Raw genomic sequence first — 14,504 nt, forward strand, 5'->3', positions numbered from 1 at the left:
AACACCCGCCGATGATGAGACAAACGTATACATATGGGGTCCTCCACCCGTCAGGGGCATGCGCGCTATCCGTAATGGCAAAAACAGTCAATACCAACCCCGGAACGATAAGCGCCGCACCCATATAATCCATCTTGACACCTTGCTTCCGAGTCTCCGCCGTATCGGACGGGATGGCCAAAAACGAAGAAACCCGTCGTGATAGCTGCAAGAATCGCACCGATCCAAAAATACCATCCCCAAGAAAAAAAACTGCGCTGAGACCCCGGAGCAAAAGATCCCAATAAAAAACCCAACAACCGCACAGGTCCCGTAAATGCTAAATACCATATTTTTCCTCGGGCCTGGTCTGTATACTTTTGCAAGCAGCATCATACTCGAAGGAAGATAAGCAGCTGGGCCGATTCCTTGCAGCGTCCGGCAAAAGATCAACATCAATCGGTTCCGCGAGAACCCGGCAACGACAGACCAGACAAATAGCCATGCCATGCCAAAAACGTATACCGGGTAGCCGCCAATCATATCAGAAATTCGCCCAAAAATCAGCAACGTCGCGGCTACCACGAGTGAAAATGCACTTGCAGGCCAGACTGCGGAGGATTCGGCAATGTTCAACTCCTCGACTAGAGATGGCAGCACTACATTGAAACCGGAGATGAAATACTCCTAATAGATAGGAGAGGGTGTTTAGTAGGTCTTCAGCGCAAATGGTACCCGCACGCCACTATACGTACACACTGAACAATCCAAATGCTCAAAGTAATATGGAAAGAAATGAAAGAAAGAAGGAGAATCTTACCGCAAGGACTTGAGACATGGAAATCGAAAACACAAACGCGATCTCAGTCCAAGCATTTTTAAATGAACTTGGACGCTCCCTGCCCAATCGTTCGATATCACGCTCTGACAGCAGCTCGACCTGTGCTGGTTGTTGTCCACGAGGAACAGATATGCCAGCAGTGGCTTCCGTAGCGGCGGGAGTTTTACGGGCCTCAGAATTGATGGCAGGGGTCTTTTCGTTCCGCTCGTTCCAATGGCATTCCAGTTTTTTCCTCTCGGGATGCCGTGCGATGTCCGATTCCACGGTTGTCGAGTTTCCGTGAAGAATGGGAGCGTCTGTATCTGATATTGCCATGATTATCGGAATAATTATAAAATAATATATAGAGGCATCTATCACATATGAACAATACAACAATATTGACAAATTGAATAGCGATAAAACTTGTATGCGCAATGGTCAGATGCTCGACTAAAGAAGATTATGTGCTAGAAAGCACTCCATAGGATGCAAGAGACATGCAGGATTGAAGCTGTTAGGAAAAGTTTGGTGGCAAATAACGCCTCCTGCAGGAGGAGCGCTCTGGAGATGCGGAATCTTGAGGGAATTGTGGAAGAAAAAGCCATGTCAATGGATTGCAAAGCAGCGATCCGCTTGGATTTCTTAGACGATGTCAAAACCAGCCAGCAGGAGTCATTCTTCCTCTAGCAGCAGCAAGGATTGGAAGTAGACCACATATTTTCCCCTTCGGTTGGTTGTTAGCTCGATCATCAAGTGGGGGTGGAGACAAAGGCGAGAATCGACAGGTCTGAAGCCCAATAAGGATCAGAACTCCTCCTGTAGGTTCCGATTCAGACATGTTATCATTTGTATTTAATATTTTGTACCTTGGAACTGCATTCAATTCTAATGTATCGTGCGCCTGTGTCGGTGAAGTCCAGGATTTGGATAAGGCGGTCATGGAATAACTGACGGGCCGAATACTCCTGAATGGAACCAACAACCGAGGTACATCTGTATACGGAGGATGATATATGAAGACTTTTTTTTTTTTTTTTTTTTTTTTCTACTACATGCCTTCATGCTGACCTGGGCATCCATTCCCTATGTACGAAGGAACCTGGAGTGACGATATATCCATTGAGGTGGGATGGTTGATTATACAAAAGAAAATGAGATTGCAATTGGAACTCAGATCAACACTGATGAGTGACCAAGATTGAGTGCGTATCTCGTTGTCATGAGCAGTTGAGATGCGATACGCAGTAGTGCATAACTGCCAAAAGCGAGGTAAAAGGGACAGATAGATAGCCTTGAGTAACGAGTAGGGAGCCCAATGATTACAGTCACAGAATTATCAATACTTGCAAGAAAAGGAAACGGTCATCAATGAGCTAACTACATAGGCTACTTATTGTGAATGTCTATCCATAGCCAGTTAACACCAGCAATTAAAACAAGGTATAACATATATTCACGTATCTGCTGTCCCGAGAATAGAAATCCATGATCCGGCATAATAATAAAAAGGACGAACCATTAAAAGAGTCCTGGAGGATGTTGCATCTCACGTCCCAAGGATCCCCACTTTTCAGCTTCAGCGACCACGCCTTCCCGCTCTATTATTTGAGCCTAATCCCGATGAACTTGCACCACCTGCTCCTCCCCGCCCTCTCTGGGTGGTCGGCCTGGCAAGAGTGTATCTGGAGAAGAAAGAGATTAGAACAGGCAAGGAGCAAAGATATGTCACAACAAAGAAAGAAAAACGTACTTAGCAAATGCTCTCGAAAGAGCTTTTTTGCAGCTGACTTTCTGGCTGCTGATGAATGAGTCGACCGTCACGGCAATGGCGCGGTCGATGTCTTGGGCGCTGCAATAATCCGATAACCGCATTTTGCAGAATGCTTCCGCAATCCGCATTATGGCCTCGAGATGGCGTACCTGTTTACTGTGTCGTTAGTGTCGAATTTCAACTGTCAGAGAGTGTGGCAGGCGTTGGTGGGAAACCACGCCAAGAAAACAATAAAAGCAGAGAGCAAGCCTACCGTGATTGGATATGCCCCCGTAGCTAAGCTTTCTCTTCTCATATCTGCAAAGAGACGTGCAACTTTGTCCTGGTCAATTTGGTACAATTTCGGTCGGCATCGTTCTTTCGCATATAAAATATATTTCCGGAGAAGCTCTTGTGGTATCTGCTCTACAGCTCCGGCGGCTGAAGCTCCTGGTTGAGTTCCGTCCATTTCTTCGTCTTGATCTTCATCAGATACTTGCTGTGGAACACGGTTTCCAAACTCGTAGGTTTGAGGTCTGGGTCGGTTGGCTCTAGAATGTGAGTCGACAACGAATTTTGCCAATCGCGCGTCTTCATCTGGATTCACCGTGTCTCGAACCACACAAAGGATGTCAAAACGCGAAAGAATAGGCTCTGTCAGCTCGACGTTATGGGAGAATGGAATGGTTCCATTATATCTGCCTCCAATGGGGTTGGCAGCAGCGACAATAGCGCAACGAGCCTGGAGTGACGTGACAATACCGGCCTTAGATATCGAAATTGTCTGTTGTTCCATAGCCTCATGGATGGACGTGCGGTCTTGGTCATTCATCTTATCAAATTCGTCGATCAGACATGTACCTCGATCAGCCAACACCAATGCTCCACCCTCGAGTGTCCATTCGCTAGTCGAGGGGTCGCGACGCACGCTGGCTGTGAGACCCACAGCGCTGGCACCCTGACCCGTTGCAAAAACAGCTCTGTGTGCAGTCTTTTCAACGTACTTCAATACTTGAGATTTGGCCGTACCAGGATCACCAAGGAGAAGTACGTTAATATCGCCACGGATGGACATTTTGCCTTGCGCCTCCTTGCTCACACCGCCGAAGAGAGAAAGCGCTATAGCGGTTTTAACGTCTTCATGACCATAAATACTTGGCGCCATAGATGCTATAAGCCTATCCACGATCTGCGGGTCTCTAGACAACGCTCGGATTTGCCGCTCGTCCTCTTCAGTGAGATGGAAACCCGCGAGTTGGTCGTGTGATTTGACGAGATGATTAGCCTCCAAAATTGTTGCAAACACCGGGAAGCCATTTTTGTTGTTCAACTGCCCATCATAGTGATTGCGATAAATGCCGATAATTTCGACTTCATCTCCTGGTTTCGCAGAGTCAATAAGGTCAGCGAGTAGAATAACCTCCCTGTGTCGTGGTAGCCGACCCGCTGGGACCGTCCCGGGGGATTCTTGCAAGGTTAACTTTTGGTAGTTGCGGTATTCAGTTTTCTCAGAGTTTAGTGTGAAAGGACCCCGGCCCTGGCAGTTTTGACAGAAGGAAATTTTGACTTCCGCGTTTGACTCCTGCTGAAAAGGTCCCAAAGTAACACCACATTTTGTGCAGTTGAACATGACATACTTCAGTTGGGGGAAGACACCAGTTCTCCTGGTGACAACTCCACTGACACCGACAAGACAGTTGAGGTGACTTTGACGAAGTTGCCGAAGTGTATACCTAAACGGGAGGTTGGTGATACGAACATGGATGTCGTTATGAATCCGGTGATAGTCTGGATAATGAAGCAGAGTCACTTCCATCGCGGCTTGGTCAAAAATTTTCAAAACCTCCGCAGGAGCATGAGCGAGGAAGTAGGCTAAAATTGCTTTAGAGTCACATAAATGGGCGTACGAAACCTCTAGGGACTCTGCATTGATTTCTCCAAGGTTTCGAATACGAGTTCCATAAACGGAAGTACCATCCTTATCCGTAAATTCGGTTAAGAAAGCCTTAAATTCGCGATAAATAGACCTATGGGCAGAGGGCTGAGTAACCCACTCTGTGACGTTGGCCGCTTTAATCTCGGCCAAAGCCTCGAGTGTCATTTCTTCGTCCATAATGTCCATGTCCATTTCATCGACCTCCTCATCGTAGTGATGTCGTCGCCTACGAGGCTGTCTAGTGAGATCGATATTTCCATCGTCATCATCGTCCTGTAAAAATGCTGGGGGTACGCGACGTCGTCGAGCGAGTTCTCGATCACGCCTATTTAATCTCGCTTCAAGTTGGCGTCTAGTGGCCAGATCCAGTTCTTCATAATCCCCAGTGTCGTCGATATCGTCTCCTTCATATGCCTCAGGGTCGCGTGGTCTGTAATCCCGCTCAAAAGTGTCCGCGAAAAGATCAATCCCATCCTCATCCTCCGCCATCTCATCGATATCATCTACATCACCGATATATTCTGCCTCTTCATCCAAGTCATTTTCAATGGCGTCATCAAGAGGCAGAATTGGGGGTGAGGAAGGTGGTGCTATCTTCTTTGTTAGCTGTGCGTATTTCGACGCTGGGGAAATCAAGCTTCTCCCACTTACGACTGGAGGGAGGGGGCGCTGAAGAGTTGTCATTGTCTGGCTCACGCGATCTCTTCCGTCTAGTAAGGTTCCCCAGGCCGCGATTCGCCGCTGAGCTGCTTGGATGTAAAGGAGAACTGTTCAAGCTGTTAATGGCAACTTCGGGTGCCGCAAAATCTTCCCAGGAGAGGAATCTGCTCACCTCATGACTAGAATTCGACTCTATGTGGCCTCAGGAAGTCCTGTATATATCTAAAAATGTATTGCGTATCTGAGCTGAAACATGGAATGTTCCCAGAACAAATGGCGTCCTTGTTGTTGAAGATGGGAGCTCAAAGAGGACGGGGACAACGTGGTGGAAATCGCGTGCAAGAACGAAAAAGCAACGCGTTTCGGACGCGTTTCAATTAAGGCCTAAATAGGAAAGGCGCCGAGCGAGGCGCGCCATGCAAACAAAGCAAACACTTTAATGGAATCGCGTGCAATAACCAAGGGAGTTTCGACCTCGGGGTTCGATCCATTCCATCTTATTAATTTGATAGGCCATTAATATCATCCTTTTGTCTTATCCATGGCAATACCTCTCTGTCAGCTCTAACTGCTGAAGTTGTATAGACCATGGATGTGCTCGATTCCCACCCTGCAACAAACGAGACCGCAACCCCGATGGAAGAGCCCAAAAGGCAGCGGAGGGAGAGCTTGGTCTCCAATGACTCGCAAACAGCGTCAGAGTAAGTGGATAACCTCCTGAAAGCCTCTTTTGAGGTATACCGCCGTTCATTGCTTCTTCGATGGTGAGAACAATTGCTCGTCTCTAACACTCCGTTTCCTCCAGCTTTATTAATAGCCAGCTAAGACTCGAGGCCGATGCGCGAGAAGCTCTCCCATATGCAAGTAGCCCAGAAATTTCATCGTTTCATACTCAATCCAGCTAATATGTCCTTTTAGTCTTTTGACTCTTGCACACAGCCTTTGGGTGCGCTCCGTCAAAGTCTCTTCTCCTGTTTGACATGCAACCCCCCACCTTCAGACCTTGAAGCACCATACCAGGCCGCGGGCGTTTGCTATTCATGCTCTATCTCTTGCCATGGCGAACATACGCTCGTTGAGCTATTCAGTAAGCGTAATTTTGTATGCGATTGTGGAACGACACGGTTCTCATCCGCCTCACCCTGTAACCTGCGAATGTCCAACAGAGGAACCAAAGGCGCCCATTCAGAACAGCCTGCGCCGGGTAACAAGTACAACAACAACTTTCGCAACCTGTTCTGTGGATGCGGAGAACTGTATGACCCACACCAGGAGAAAGGAACGATGTTCCAATGTCTTGGCCTAGGAACAATTGAAAACGGAGGTTGCGGTGAAGATTGGTATCATCCCGAGTGCCTCCTAGGTCTTCCACGTAATTGGGCAGCGGCTGCGAAGAAAGGCTCTCAGATGTAAACAAAGACAAAGAATATCACCAGCAGGAGCAGCAACAGAATGGAAATAATGAAACTACGGTGCTTGCGCCTGCCAACGAGGATGCAGAGGATGAGCCACCCTTACCTCCAGGGTTTCCCGATGAGGACGATTTTGAAACCTTCATTTGCTACAAATGTGTAGATGCAAATCCTTGGATAAAGGTATATGCTGGGACGCCCGGCTTTTTACCTCCAGTTTACAAGCAGGATGTTCCTGTTCAGAATGCGCCAAACGGAAATATCACGCCGGAAACGGCGGGGGTTACTAGCAATAATACGTCCTCAACAAATTCCAAGAAGCGTGAACTTGAAGAAATTTCAGACGACATGCCCAATACAAAAAGGCAGAAGGAGGAACCATCAACAACGCCCACCTCAGGCCCAGAAGAGAAGTTTACCGAACCTTCAAAGCCCGAGCCCAAGCACAAGTCACTCCCAGCGAATGCCCCCGCAGGCACCTTCTCCCTCTTCCTCAAAGAAGATTTCCGCGACTACCTCTGCCATTGCCCTTCTTGTTTCCCCAACTTGATCCCACACCCTCAACTTCGTGAGGAAGAGGAAACATACGAGCCTCCACTCTCCCAGACTGGGGATGACGCCAACGGCGATGGTAGCCATCACACGGGAAGTCTTCTGGACCTCGGGGAGGCAGCACTCAGCAACATGGACCGTGTACGTGCGATTGAAGGAGTTATGGTATATAACCACTTGAAGGACAAGGTGAAGGCTTTCTTAAAGCCATTCGCAGAGAGTGGTCAAGCCGTTGGGGCTGAGGACATTAAAGCGTATTTTGAAAAGCTGAGGGGAGATGATCAGGCGATTAGAGAGGCGGGGGGTGCGGCTTCAGCATCTGGATCGCGCAATGACGGAGACGGTGAAAATGGCAGTGGCGGTGCAAATAGGAGAGAGCAGAGTGGTGAGTTAGCTAAACTCTAGACTTAGGCATTGCGAATATCTAACATATACCGTATAGGTTATTGATTCCATTAATGGAACAGTTACCTGGCTATTTCTAGTTGTATTTTCTATCTCTTGGATGGAGCAATTTATTGCAAATGAATAACGGACACAACAGGTACAATTTACGGCCCTCCTTTCATATGCTCTGGCGGCGTTGGTAATTTATGGATTTAATTCTGATATCGGCTGCGACTGTCTTTGATCTTTTGTCTTTTCTTTTCTTTTCTTTTCTTTTCATATTTTTCAGTTAGCTACTCTCTTCTCGGATGGCAGTAGTAGGGGTGTGTGATTTCAACACCTGCGCCTGAACTTACACTTTAGAAACCTAGATAGCCCTAAGCAATAGAGGATGCAGCAGTCCCACTAAAGGGCTACACAACAAGAAAGGTTTTTTGATAACATGACAGTTGCACGAAGATAACGGAACGTTATTTGCCTTCCCGCAATTGCAAAACCAGCATGAACGAGTTAAATACGCGGAGTAAACGAATGTAATTCGTGGGCACCATAGCCATCTAGAAGCTATAGACTATAGAAAACCATGAGCGGAAGAACAAGAAGCGAGAGACGCAAACACAAACAGAACGTGTCATGACTGCCATAAAGCTCCTTCGCATCCCAACAACTGACCTAACTATTTTGCGCCCCACAAGGACCGGATGTAAGAAAATCGCTCCAACTAAGGGGAAAAAAAAAAAAAAAAACATGCATGTTCGTCCACCCCAACAAGGGTATCGTCATCATTATGCAGCAACCATATCAGAATTCCCAGTTGTCCCTTCCCCCCTCCTCCCTAGCAGGCAAGACATGTGGAATCTCTCGACAAACCCCATTCCTTTACCACCTATATCTGGAACAGTGGTATCTCAGAAAGGAGTCCTCAGCCTGTGAGCCAGTACCAAATAAAATACCCCACGACGGGCGTTCACTTGAAGCACATGCAGCGGCCGATTCTGAATATCCATGGTGACCTGTGCACGCCGTGGCGGTCGACGGTGACGCCGGTGGAGACATGTTTACCCCCGATACGCTTTGAGTAGAAAAAAGGCATGGTTGTTCTTCGTTGTGGTGCTTTTTCTCTCCTTATTTGGTATTCGTGCGTTCGAAGATATGGTGGACGGTGGAATATCTCCCCTATCTGTGGGTTATCTTCCCGAGGCGGACAAGGCGGATTGTTTGATTTTGGCAGTTGGCGGCCTGTGAGGGCCAGGTTCGTGAGAAGGAGGAGGAAAGTGAACTCGACGCTTGTTGATTGTTGAAGTATGGTGAGGGTTTTTTTTGGTTGGAAAATTTCGGGTTCCTGGCGAGTGTTCTTTAATGAGAACAAGTTCCGTGGAAACGGCAAGATTTTAAGCTTCCAAGCTTGATAACAAACCGCTAACTAACGAACAAGTTTGACTTTTTGAGAAGGATTCTTGTTCTATGAAGGCTTTCTCAGAGTGTTAGCAGATGTTCATGAAAGAATAACACTTCTTCAGTTTCGTGAAATGGCTATACCCAAGGCTCATTCAATGCTTGAATGTTCATTCGCCACTCTGTTTCTGGAGAAAACTAACAACTTTCTCAGCCTTTGTGGCGGTTTCTTGCAACGTCACCCAAAACCCAGAACTTGCTTAAGCGAGTGAGCTTGGGGTCAAAATATATTGTCACCCCTCATATCTAATATAGTCTGTGGTTGGTTGTTGGTATGTACCGGAGAGGGCATCTGAGAAGTGCCCACTCAGGCATGTATCCAGGCTTGTTGTTGTCGCATGCTATGCAGCCAGGAGAGAGATATCAAGAGTCCGACCCATCACAATGGGATCATCCCGCACCATCTCTGCTTGTCCATGTTGGAAGAGTGGCGTAAACAAAATATCCGCCACTGGAAAACCCCGTTCCTCGCATCGCAATACTTCTTCGTGTCCGACATATCATGCTATCCTGTGGAAAAATAAAACATTCCCTTCCTCGATTGGCGTCAACCTAGAACGAGACTGGGAAAAATGAATCGGCAAAAAGTGTCCTTGTGAGCTGCTTCAATGAATGGCATTGTTGGGAAGTTTCCTGGCAAAAAAACTCACCAGGATTTTACGATGACGATGATGAATATTATGTTGCTGCCATCATTAAATAGTAACACAACAGGGGCGAGGAAACGGCTTATATATCAAATCACCCTTGTGCGGCTTGGAAAATCTGTGGAATTTGGCTCTGGAGCCATATCCCTGGGATCATGCGATAGTTAATTCAAAATTTATTTCGATAGTTCTTGTGATGATTTTACCTTGGCTGGCCGTAATGCAAGCACAACGTATTTACAGTACATACAATCCTAAAGTCATCTGCTGTGCTCCGGTCCAGTTCGCTGGGTTATATAAATGACAAAAGCCACCTCACAACGGCTCTAAGGTTAAGAAATAAAAGATCCACTCCTTGACAATTGTTGTCTATTAAATTACCAAAAGTGTACATAGGGAAAATAATGTCACTGAACGAGTATGAAAAGGACCAAAACGAAGCAATCCATCGGCTATGGTATCAAAATAGAGCAACGAAAGCATGTACCACCAGCTACGCCCGACCATATAGTGTCCCAACGCCTAATGTGAATCCAAGTTCCTAGTATGGTTCTCCATGCATTTATCCTTCTTTATGTCGCTTTGCCGCTCTGGAAGCTAGGGTATCATCTGGGAGACCACTCTTTTTCGTACCCGGCAAACTGCTTGTCCGAATATCGTTGTCATCCTGGCTAACTCGCCGGTTCGGGTATTTTCCTTCAAATCCTTCAAAGCAATTTGCAGTTACCGGAGAACCGATTGAGAAATATGGGTGTTTCAACGCCTCTTCGGCGGTTAGGCGCTTTTCGGGATCGTATTCTAGAAGACGGGAAAGAAGATCAAATCCTTCTCTTCCAGGAGACCCAGACGGCGATGATGGGTATCCTGCGGCATTTGCACATGCCATGATACCCAGGCTTCCCAAATTGGATGGTTTGTTCACGTGGCTTCCGCCTCGAGCTAAGACTAGATTCTGAAACTGTGCATATTCTGGCATGGCAGTAAGACCAGACCAAGTTTCCTTTTTCGAGTACTCCCAAAATTTCAATGATCTTAAGCATTTGGTTCCGCTGGAATGGCACCGTTTTCTTGCTGTCCATCTTGGCTTCTTCCCCTTTAAATATGGGGCGGAGCGAAAGCAATTCCGCAAATATACAACCCACAGCCCAGAGATCGATAGCAGGCGTATAATGCCGGCTTCCAAGTAACAACTCAGGGGCTCGGTACCAAATTGTCACGACAACTTTATCGCCGGAGAAAAGAGAGTTAAGAGGTTTGTAAAAGAGACGTGCGAGGCCGAGGTCGCCGATTCGAACCGCACCAGTAGATGTAACTAGAATATTTGCAGGTTTGAGATCTCGGTGCAAAACCCAATTACTATGGAGATACAGTAGGCCGTTCAGAAGTTGGAATAATACTGATTTTATCATGGGAGCGGGTATAGGATGTCGTTGAGCTTGTGTATGGTGGTGGATAATTTGCAGGAGATCGTGTTCCGTATATTCAAAGACCATGAAGATACACTTGTCCTCGAGGATTATTTCCTCCAGATGAACAACATTTGCATGTGATAACTCAGAGCATAGTGCGATTTCTCGAATCGCTGACTGAGATAGGCCTGTATATTGAACGATTTCTCCTTCCTTGTCGGGTTTGAATCTATGGATGTCAGCCTCGGAAAACAAACAGGAGTTGTGGACTGCCTATACAAACTTTTTAATCGCAAACTCCCGCTTCTGACTGTTTCTGCCGATTGCCTTATAAACTCGTCCATAGGTGCCACTGCTGATGAACCCAACGATATGGTATTTCTCTCGGATGTGGACTTTACTAGTGTAGCCAATCCCAGGAGATTTTCTTGGTTCCAGCGTATCTACACATGTGAGTCTAGTAAGCATCAATTTAAACAGCAACCAAGGAAAAAAGTATTCAACGGAAGCTGCATCAACTGCCCATGGATGGGGGTACGGCAGGTGAGCTTTTGATATTTAGAATAGAACAGAACTAGCAGGAAATTTTAACTGGAAATAGTGGGTCAAAGAAGCCTAGGTAAGCTAACAAGCACTGACAGCACAAGAACACATATTAAAAGTGAAAATCGAAACGACCTCGATGTCAAAGCCAAGATGAGAGGAAACAGGAATAGGTTAAGTTACCTCGCAAAACGCTGGCTCTCAAAGAGTTCATATCGCGAAAACTGCGTTTTGACATTTTGGGAAGGAAGGAGATTGGCAGTACAGTTTGAAAAATAAGCTGCAGATAGAACAACGTGCGGGAGACAAAACACTTATACAAGTTGTGAAGTGTTTTTACTATGCAAGAAGGAAAGACTGGATATGGAAAGATATAATATGGTATCAAGAAGAAATTTTGCAAGGAGCTGGGTTCTTCTGTGAAAAGCACAAAACCAAAATTTAACTTCAAGGCTGAGAAAGGAATTAAGCGGTAGTCGAAAAACGAGGGCGTTCAACAGAAAAGAATTGCGCACGCAAACAAACGGAGATAAGCGAATCAACATGAAGTGGAGGCAAACGGTAGGTGCTTTAAGTGCAAGCCAAAGAAGGGATTTCCGGAACATTCAAGCAGACCAAAATAAAGAATGAAGGAAACAAAATGAATCACCATTAAAGGCTGCCTGCACGCTCCTCTTCGTGCCCAGCGTGGGATTGCCGTTATTATTATTCAAAGCACCAGCTGATGGTCTGGAAACCTGGGTGGATCTCGCGGACGCTGCATCAGACAACGAGCCTCCGCCGGCGGAGTGCGGCGGATTACTGAGCCCCATTGTGGATTATTTGCCAGCGAGAATCAATTATCAAATCCTCTGACCGTGTCTCCGAGAGACCCGTAGGGGCGGCGGGAGGCTAAGGTTTAGCGGGGTCTCATCTTGCGGAGATATTCAAGATGATTACTGCTACGTAGGCAGCCAGTGCCAGTAGTAAGATGTTAATCGGCGATGGCGAACAGAAATGGGATGGAGCTCGAAGGGATTACTTCCGCCTCGAAAGTCGGTGTTCTTGTGTGATTTCAAATGATTGACGTCGTCAGAGTTGAGATCTTGAACCTCGGACTGGAAATTCGGATGGGTCATGTGACCTGTCTGGGCAGTGAACGAGCTAGCTTCTGATGAGGCTCACTTTTATTTACTAGTTATTGTTTTCTTTTATAAAATGGGAGGAGATTGGCTTGTTTTCCTTTTTCTTCTTCTTATAGAGAATAGAGAGCAATAGTTATAATTACATAGATTGAAGCAGTTGATAATATCAACTCTGGTTTCATCTTGTGCCTATCTTATCCTTGGGGCTAACTAGCTAGCTAGGAGGGCTTACGTCAGTCCTGCCCATCCGCAATCGGTGCTTGTTTCTTGGGCAACGTTGGAATTCGCCTTGGTGGACTTGTTGCTCACTGTCAGTTCGGTCCGGAACTCCATTTTTAATCAGCAGAGGCTTGTTGGTTCATCGACTATGGTTGATTCTTGTTGTTATTTCTCCCCGAAAAGCAGGATTTGGAGACAGCCCTAAGTGGGCCAAATTCTTGACGCGCTTCCTGTTATGATAGCGAACCGTTCGGACACATACAGAGGCTCCTGCGAAAAGATTTAACTTGCGCTAATAATTAGTATTGCTGTTCCATCTCTTAATAAAATAATGAGAAGGATAGGGAGTCACAGGGGGGCTTATAGAGGCCAATCCTTCTTAGCTTGCCCACTAGCTCACTGCCTAAATCCCAGGTGGTACTGCCTGGAGATTCCATATACTAGTAAGGATATTTCAGGGTAAATTCTTAGCGTGGGACAAAACTTTTCGCAGCGGCCTCTGTATTGCCGAGCGATCTGTCAACGGGCTTTTGAGTTTATTTTAAGATGAGATACTTTCATATTCTAATGATAATGAAGTGCCATTACATGAAAGGGACGGAGAACAAGCCATAGCACCAATAATTCTGACCCTCCTTCCGGAAGTTATGGGGATTGGCACTTGGCTTGATAATCGAACTCCAGCCATCAAGCCTCGAAACTAACCCTAAATCTCCTAGGGCTCAGAAAGGACAGTTGTTGTTGAGCTATGACTCCAACTTCTACTTCATGGGTGGTTTGAAGACTAGGGAGAATTAATAATAGTAATACTTTAGAAAAGGGACTAGCATACCTGTCAACAGAGGAGTCGCATTTCCATCCTGTAAATCCTTAATCAATTTAATTGATTTGGATACCGTTGGTACCGAAAAAGGCTCCGGATCTTCAATACTCAGTCCAAATTGATTTTAACTGTTTGAATTCACGATGGACCACGACACCGAAAATACCCCCCTTCTCAGCAATTCCGGTGCTGGCCCTCCTGATGTAAACGAACACACTTATGTTACATTGTCGCGCAACCCAGCTGCAGCAATCTTCCATCGTACGACTGTTGCCTTAACATGGCTTTCTATCGGTCTCTCAGTCTCAACCTTCGCTTTTGTGTTTGCCGTTATGATAATATATCAAATCTGGCATGGCTCCAATTTGAACCCGATAACTAGAGAGAGTTGTGCCTGGTTGATGTTACTGGTAACTACATTGCACCTCTCGAAACATATTTCTGAGAAAAACAATGCGTGACTTGGAAATACTTACCTTTGTTGACCGATTTATCTTTAGGGAATGGCCACGGCTTTGATCAGCTTCCTAAATTTAGTCTGCCTGTATGTTCGCCGGAAAGCAATGCCACTCGTTCTCAACCTGGTTATCGACCCAATTGTTATTTTCTACTCTTTTGGCTGGAGTGTCACTGGCCTAGTTGAAAATTCTCCCTGGTGTGAACCTGAGTGCGATGGTACCAGCAAATGGATCCAGCTTTTGGCCGGTATTGGACTAAGCTTTGCATTGGGATTAGGGTGAATATCCATCCAATCTGATATCCCCTGCGGCGACTCGTACTGGACA

At 46.3% G+C, this 14,504-nt stretch overlaps 4 protein-coding genes across 4 annotated transcripts; 1 reads left to right on the forward strand and 3 right to left on the reverse strand.

Annotated features, from left to right (window-relative positions):
• Positions 1 to 50: 50 nt before the first annotated feature.
• Positions 51 to 1,135, reverse strand: HCAG_01106 (predicted protein; the record flags this gene model as incomplete). Its single annotated transcript, XM_001544010.1, has 3 exons — positions 51 to 65; positions 328 to 666; positions 800 to 1,135. The coding sequence occupies 3 exons, from the start codon at positions 1,133 to 1,135 to the stop codon at positions 51 to 53; spliced, it is 690 nt and encodes a 229-aa protein (XP_001544060.1).
• A 1,057-nt stretch (positions 1,136 to 2,192) lies between these two features.
• On the reverse strand, positions 2,193 to 5,325 carry HCAG_01107 (DNA replication licensing factor mcm2; the record flags this gene model as incomplete). The annotated part of the gene is made up of 5 exons (XM_001544011.1): positions 2,193 to 2,205; positions 2,553 to 2,722; positions 2,827 to 5,078; positions 5,140 to 5,234; positions 5,321 to 5,325. The coding sequence occupies 5 exons, from the start codon at positions 5,323 to 5,325 to the stop codon at positions 2,193 to 2,195; spliced, it is 2,535 nt and encodes an 844-aa protein (XP_001544061.1).
• Positions 5,326 to 5,736: 411 nt separating this feature from the next.
• On the forward strand, positions 5,737 to 7,562 carry HCAG_01108 (conserved hypothetical protein; the record flags this gene model as incomplete). Its single annotated transcript, XM_001544012.1, has 4 exons — positions 5,737 to 5,849; positions 6,315 to 6,520; positions 6,574 to 7,497; positions 7,555 to 7,562. The coding sequence occupies 4 exons, from the start codon at positions 5,737 to 5,739 to the stop codon at positions 7,560 to 7,562; spliced, it is 1,251 nt and encodes a 416-aa protein (XP_001544062.1).
• A 2,601-nt stretch (positions 7,563 to 10,163) lies between these two features.
• Positions 10,164 to 11,791, reverse strand: HCAG_01109 (serine/threonine-protein kinase prk1; the record flags this gene model as incomplete). Its single annotated transcript, XM_001544013.1, has 4 exons — positions 10,164 to 10,559; positions 10,744 to 10,957; positions 11,294 to 11,453; positions 11,737 to 11,791. The coding sequence occupies 4 exons, from the start codon at positions 11,789 to 11,791 to the stop codon at positions 10,164 to 10,166; spliced, it is 825 nt and encodes a 274-aa protein (XP_001544063.1).
• Between the last annotated feature and the right edge of the window lie 2,713 nt (positions 11,792 to 14,504).

The sequence above is a fragment of the Histoplasma capsulatum genome, genomic scaffold (assembly GCF_000149585.1).
Source record: "Histoplasma capsulatum NAm1 scaffold_1 genomic scaffold, whole genome shotgun sequence".
NCBI lineage: Eukaryota > Fungi > Ascomycota > Eurotiomycetes > Onygenales > Ajellomycetaceae > Histoplasma > Histoplasma mississippiense.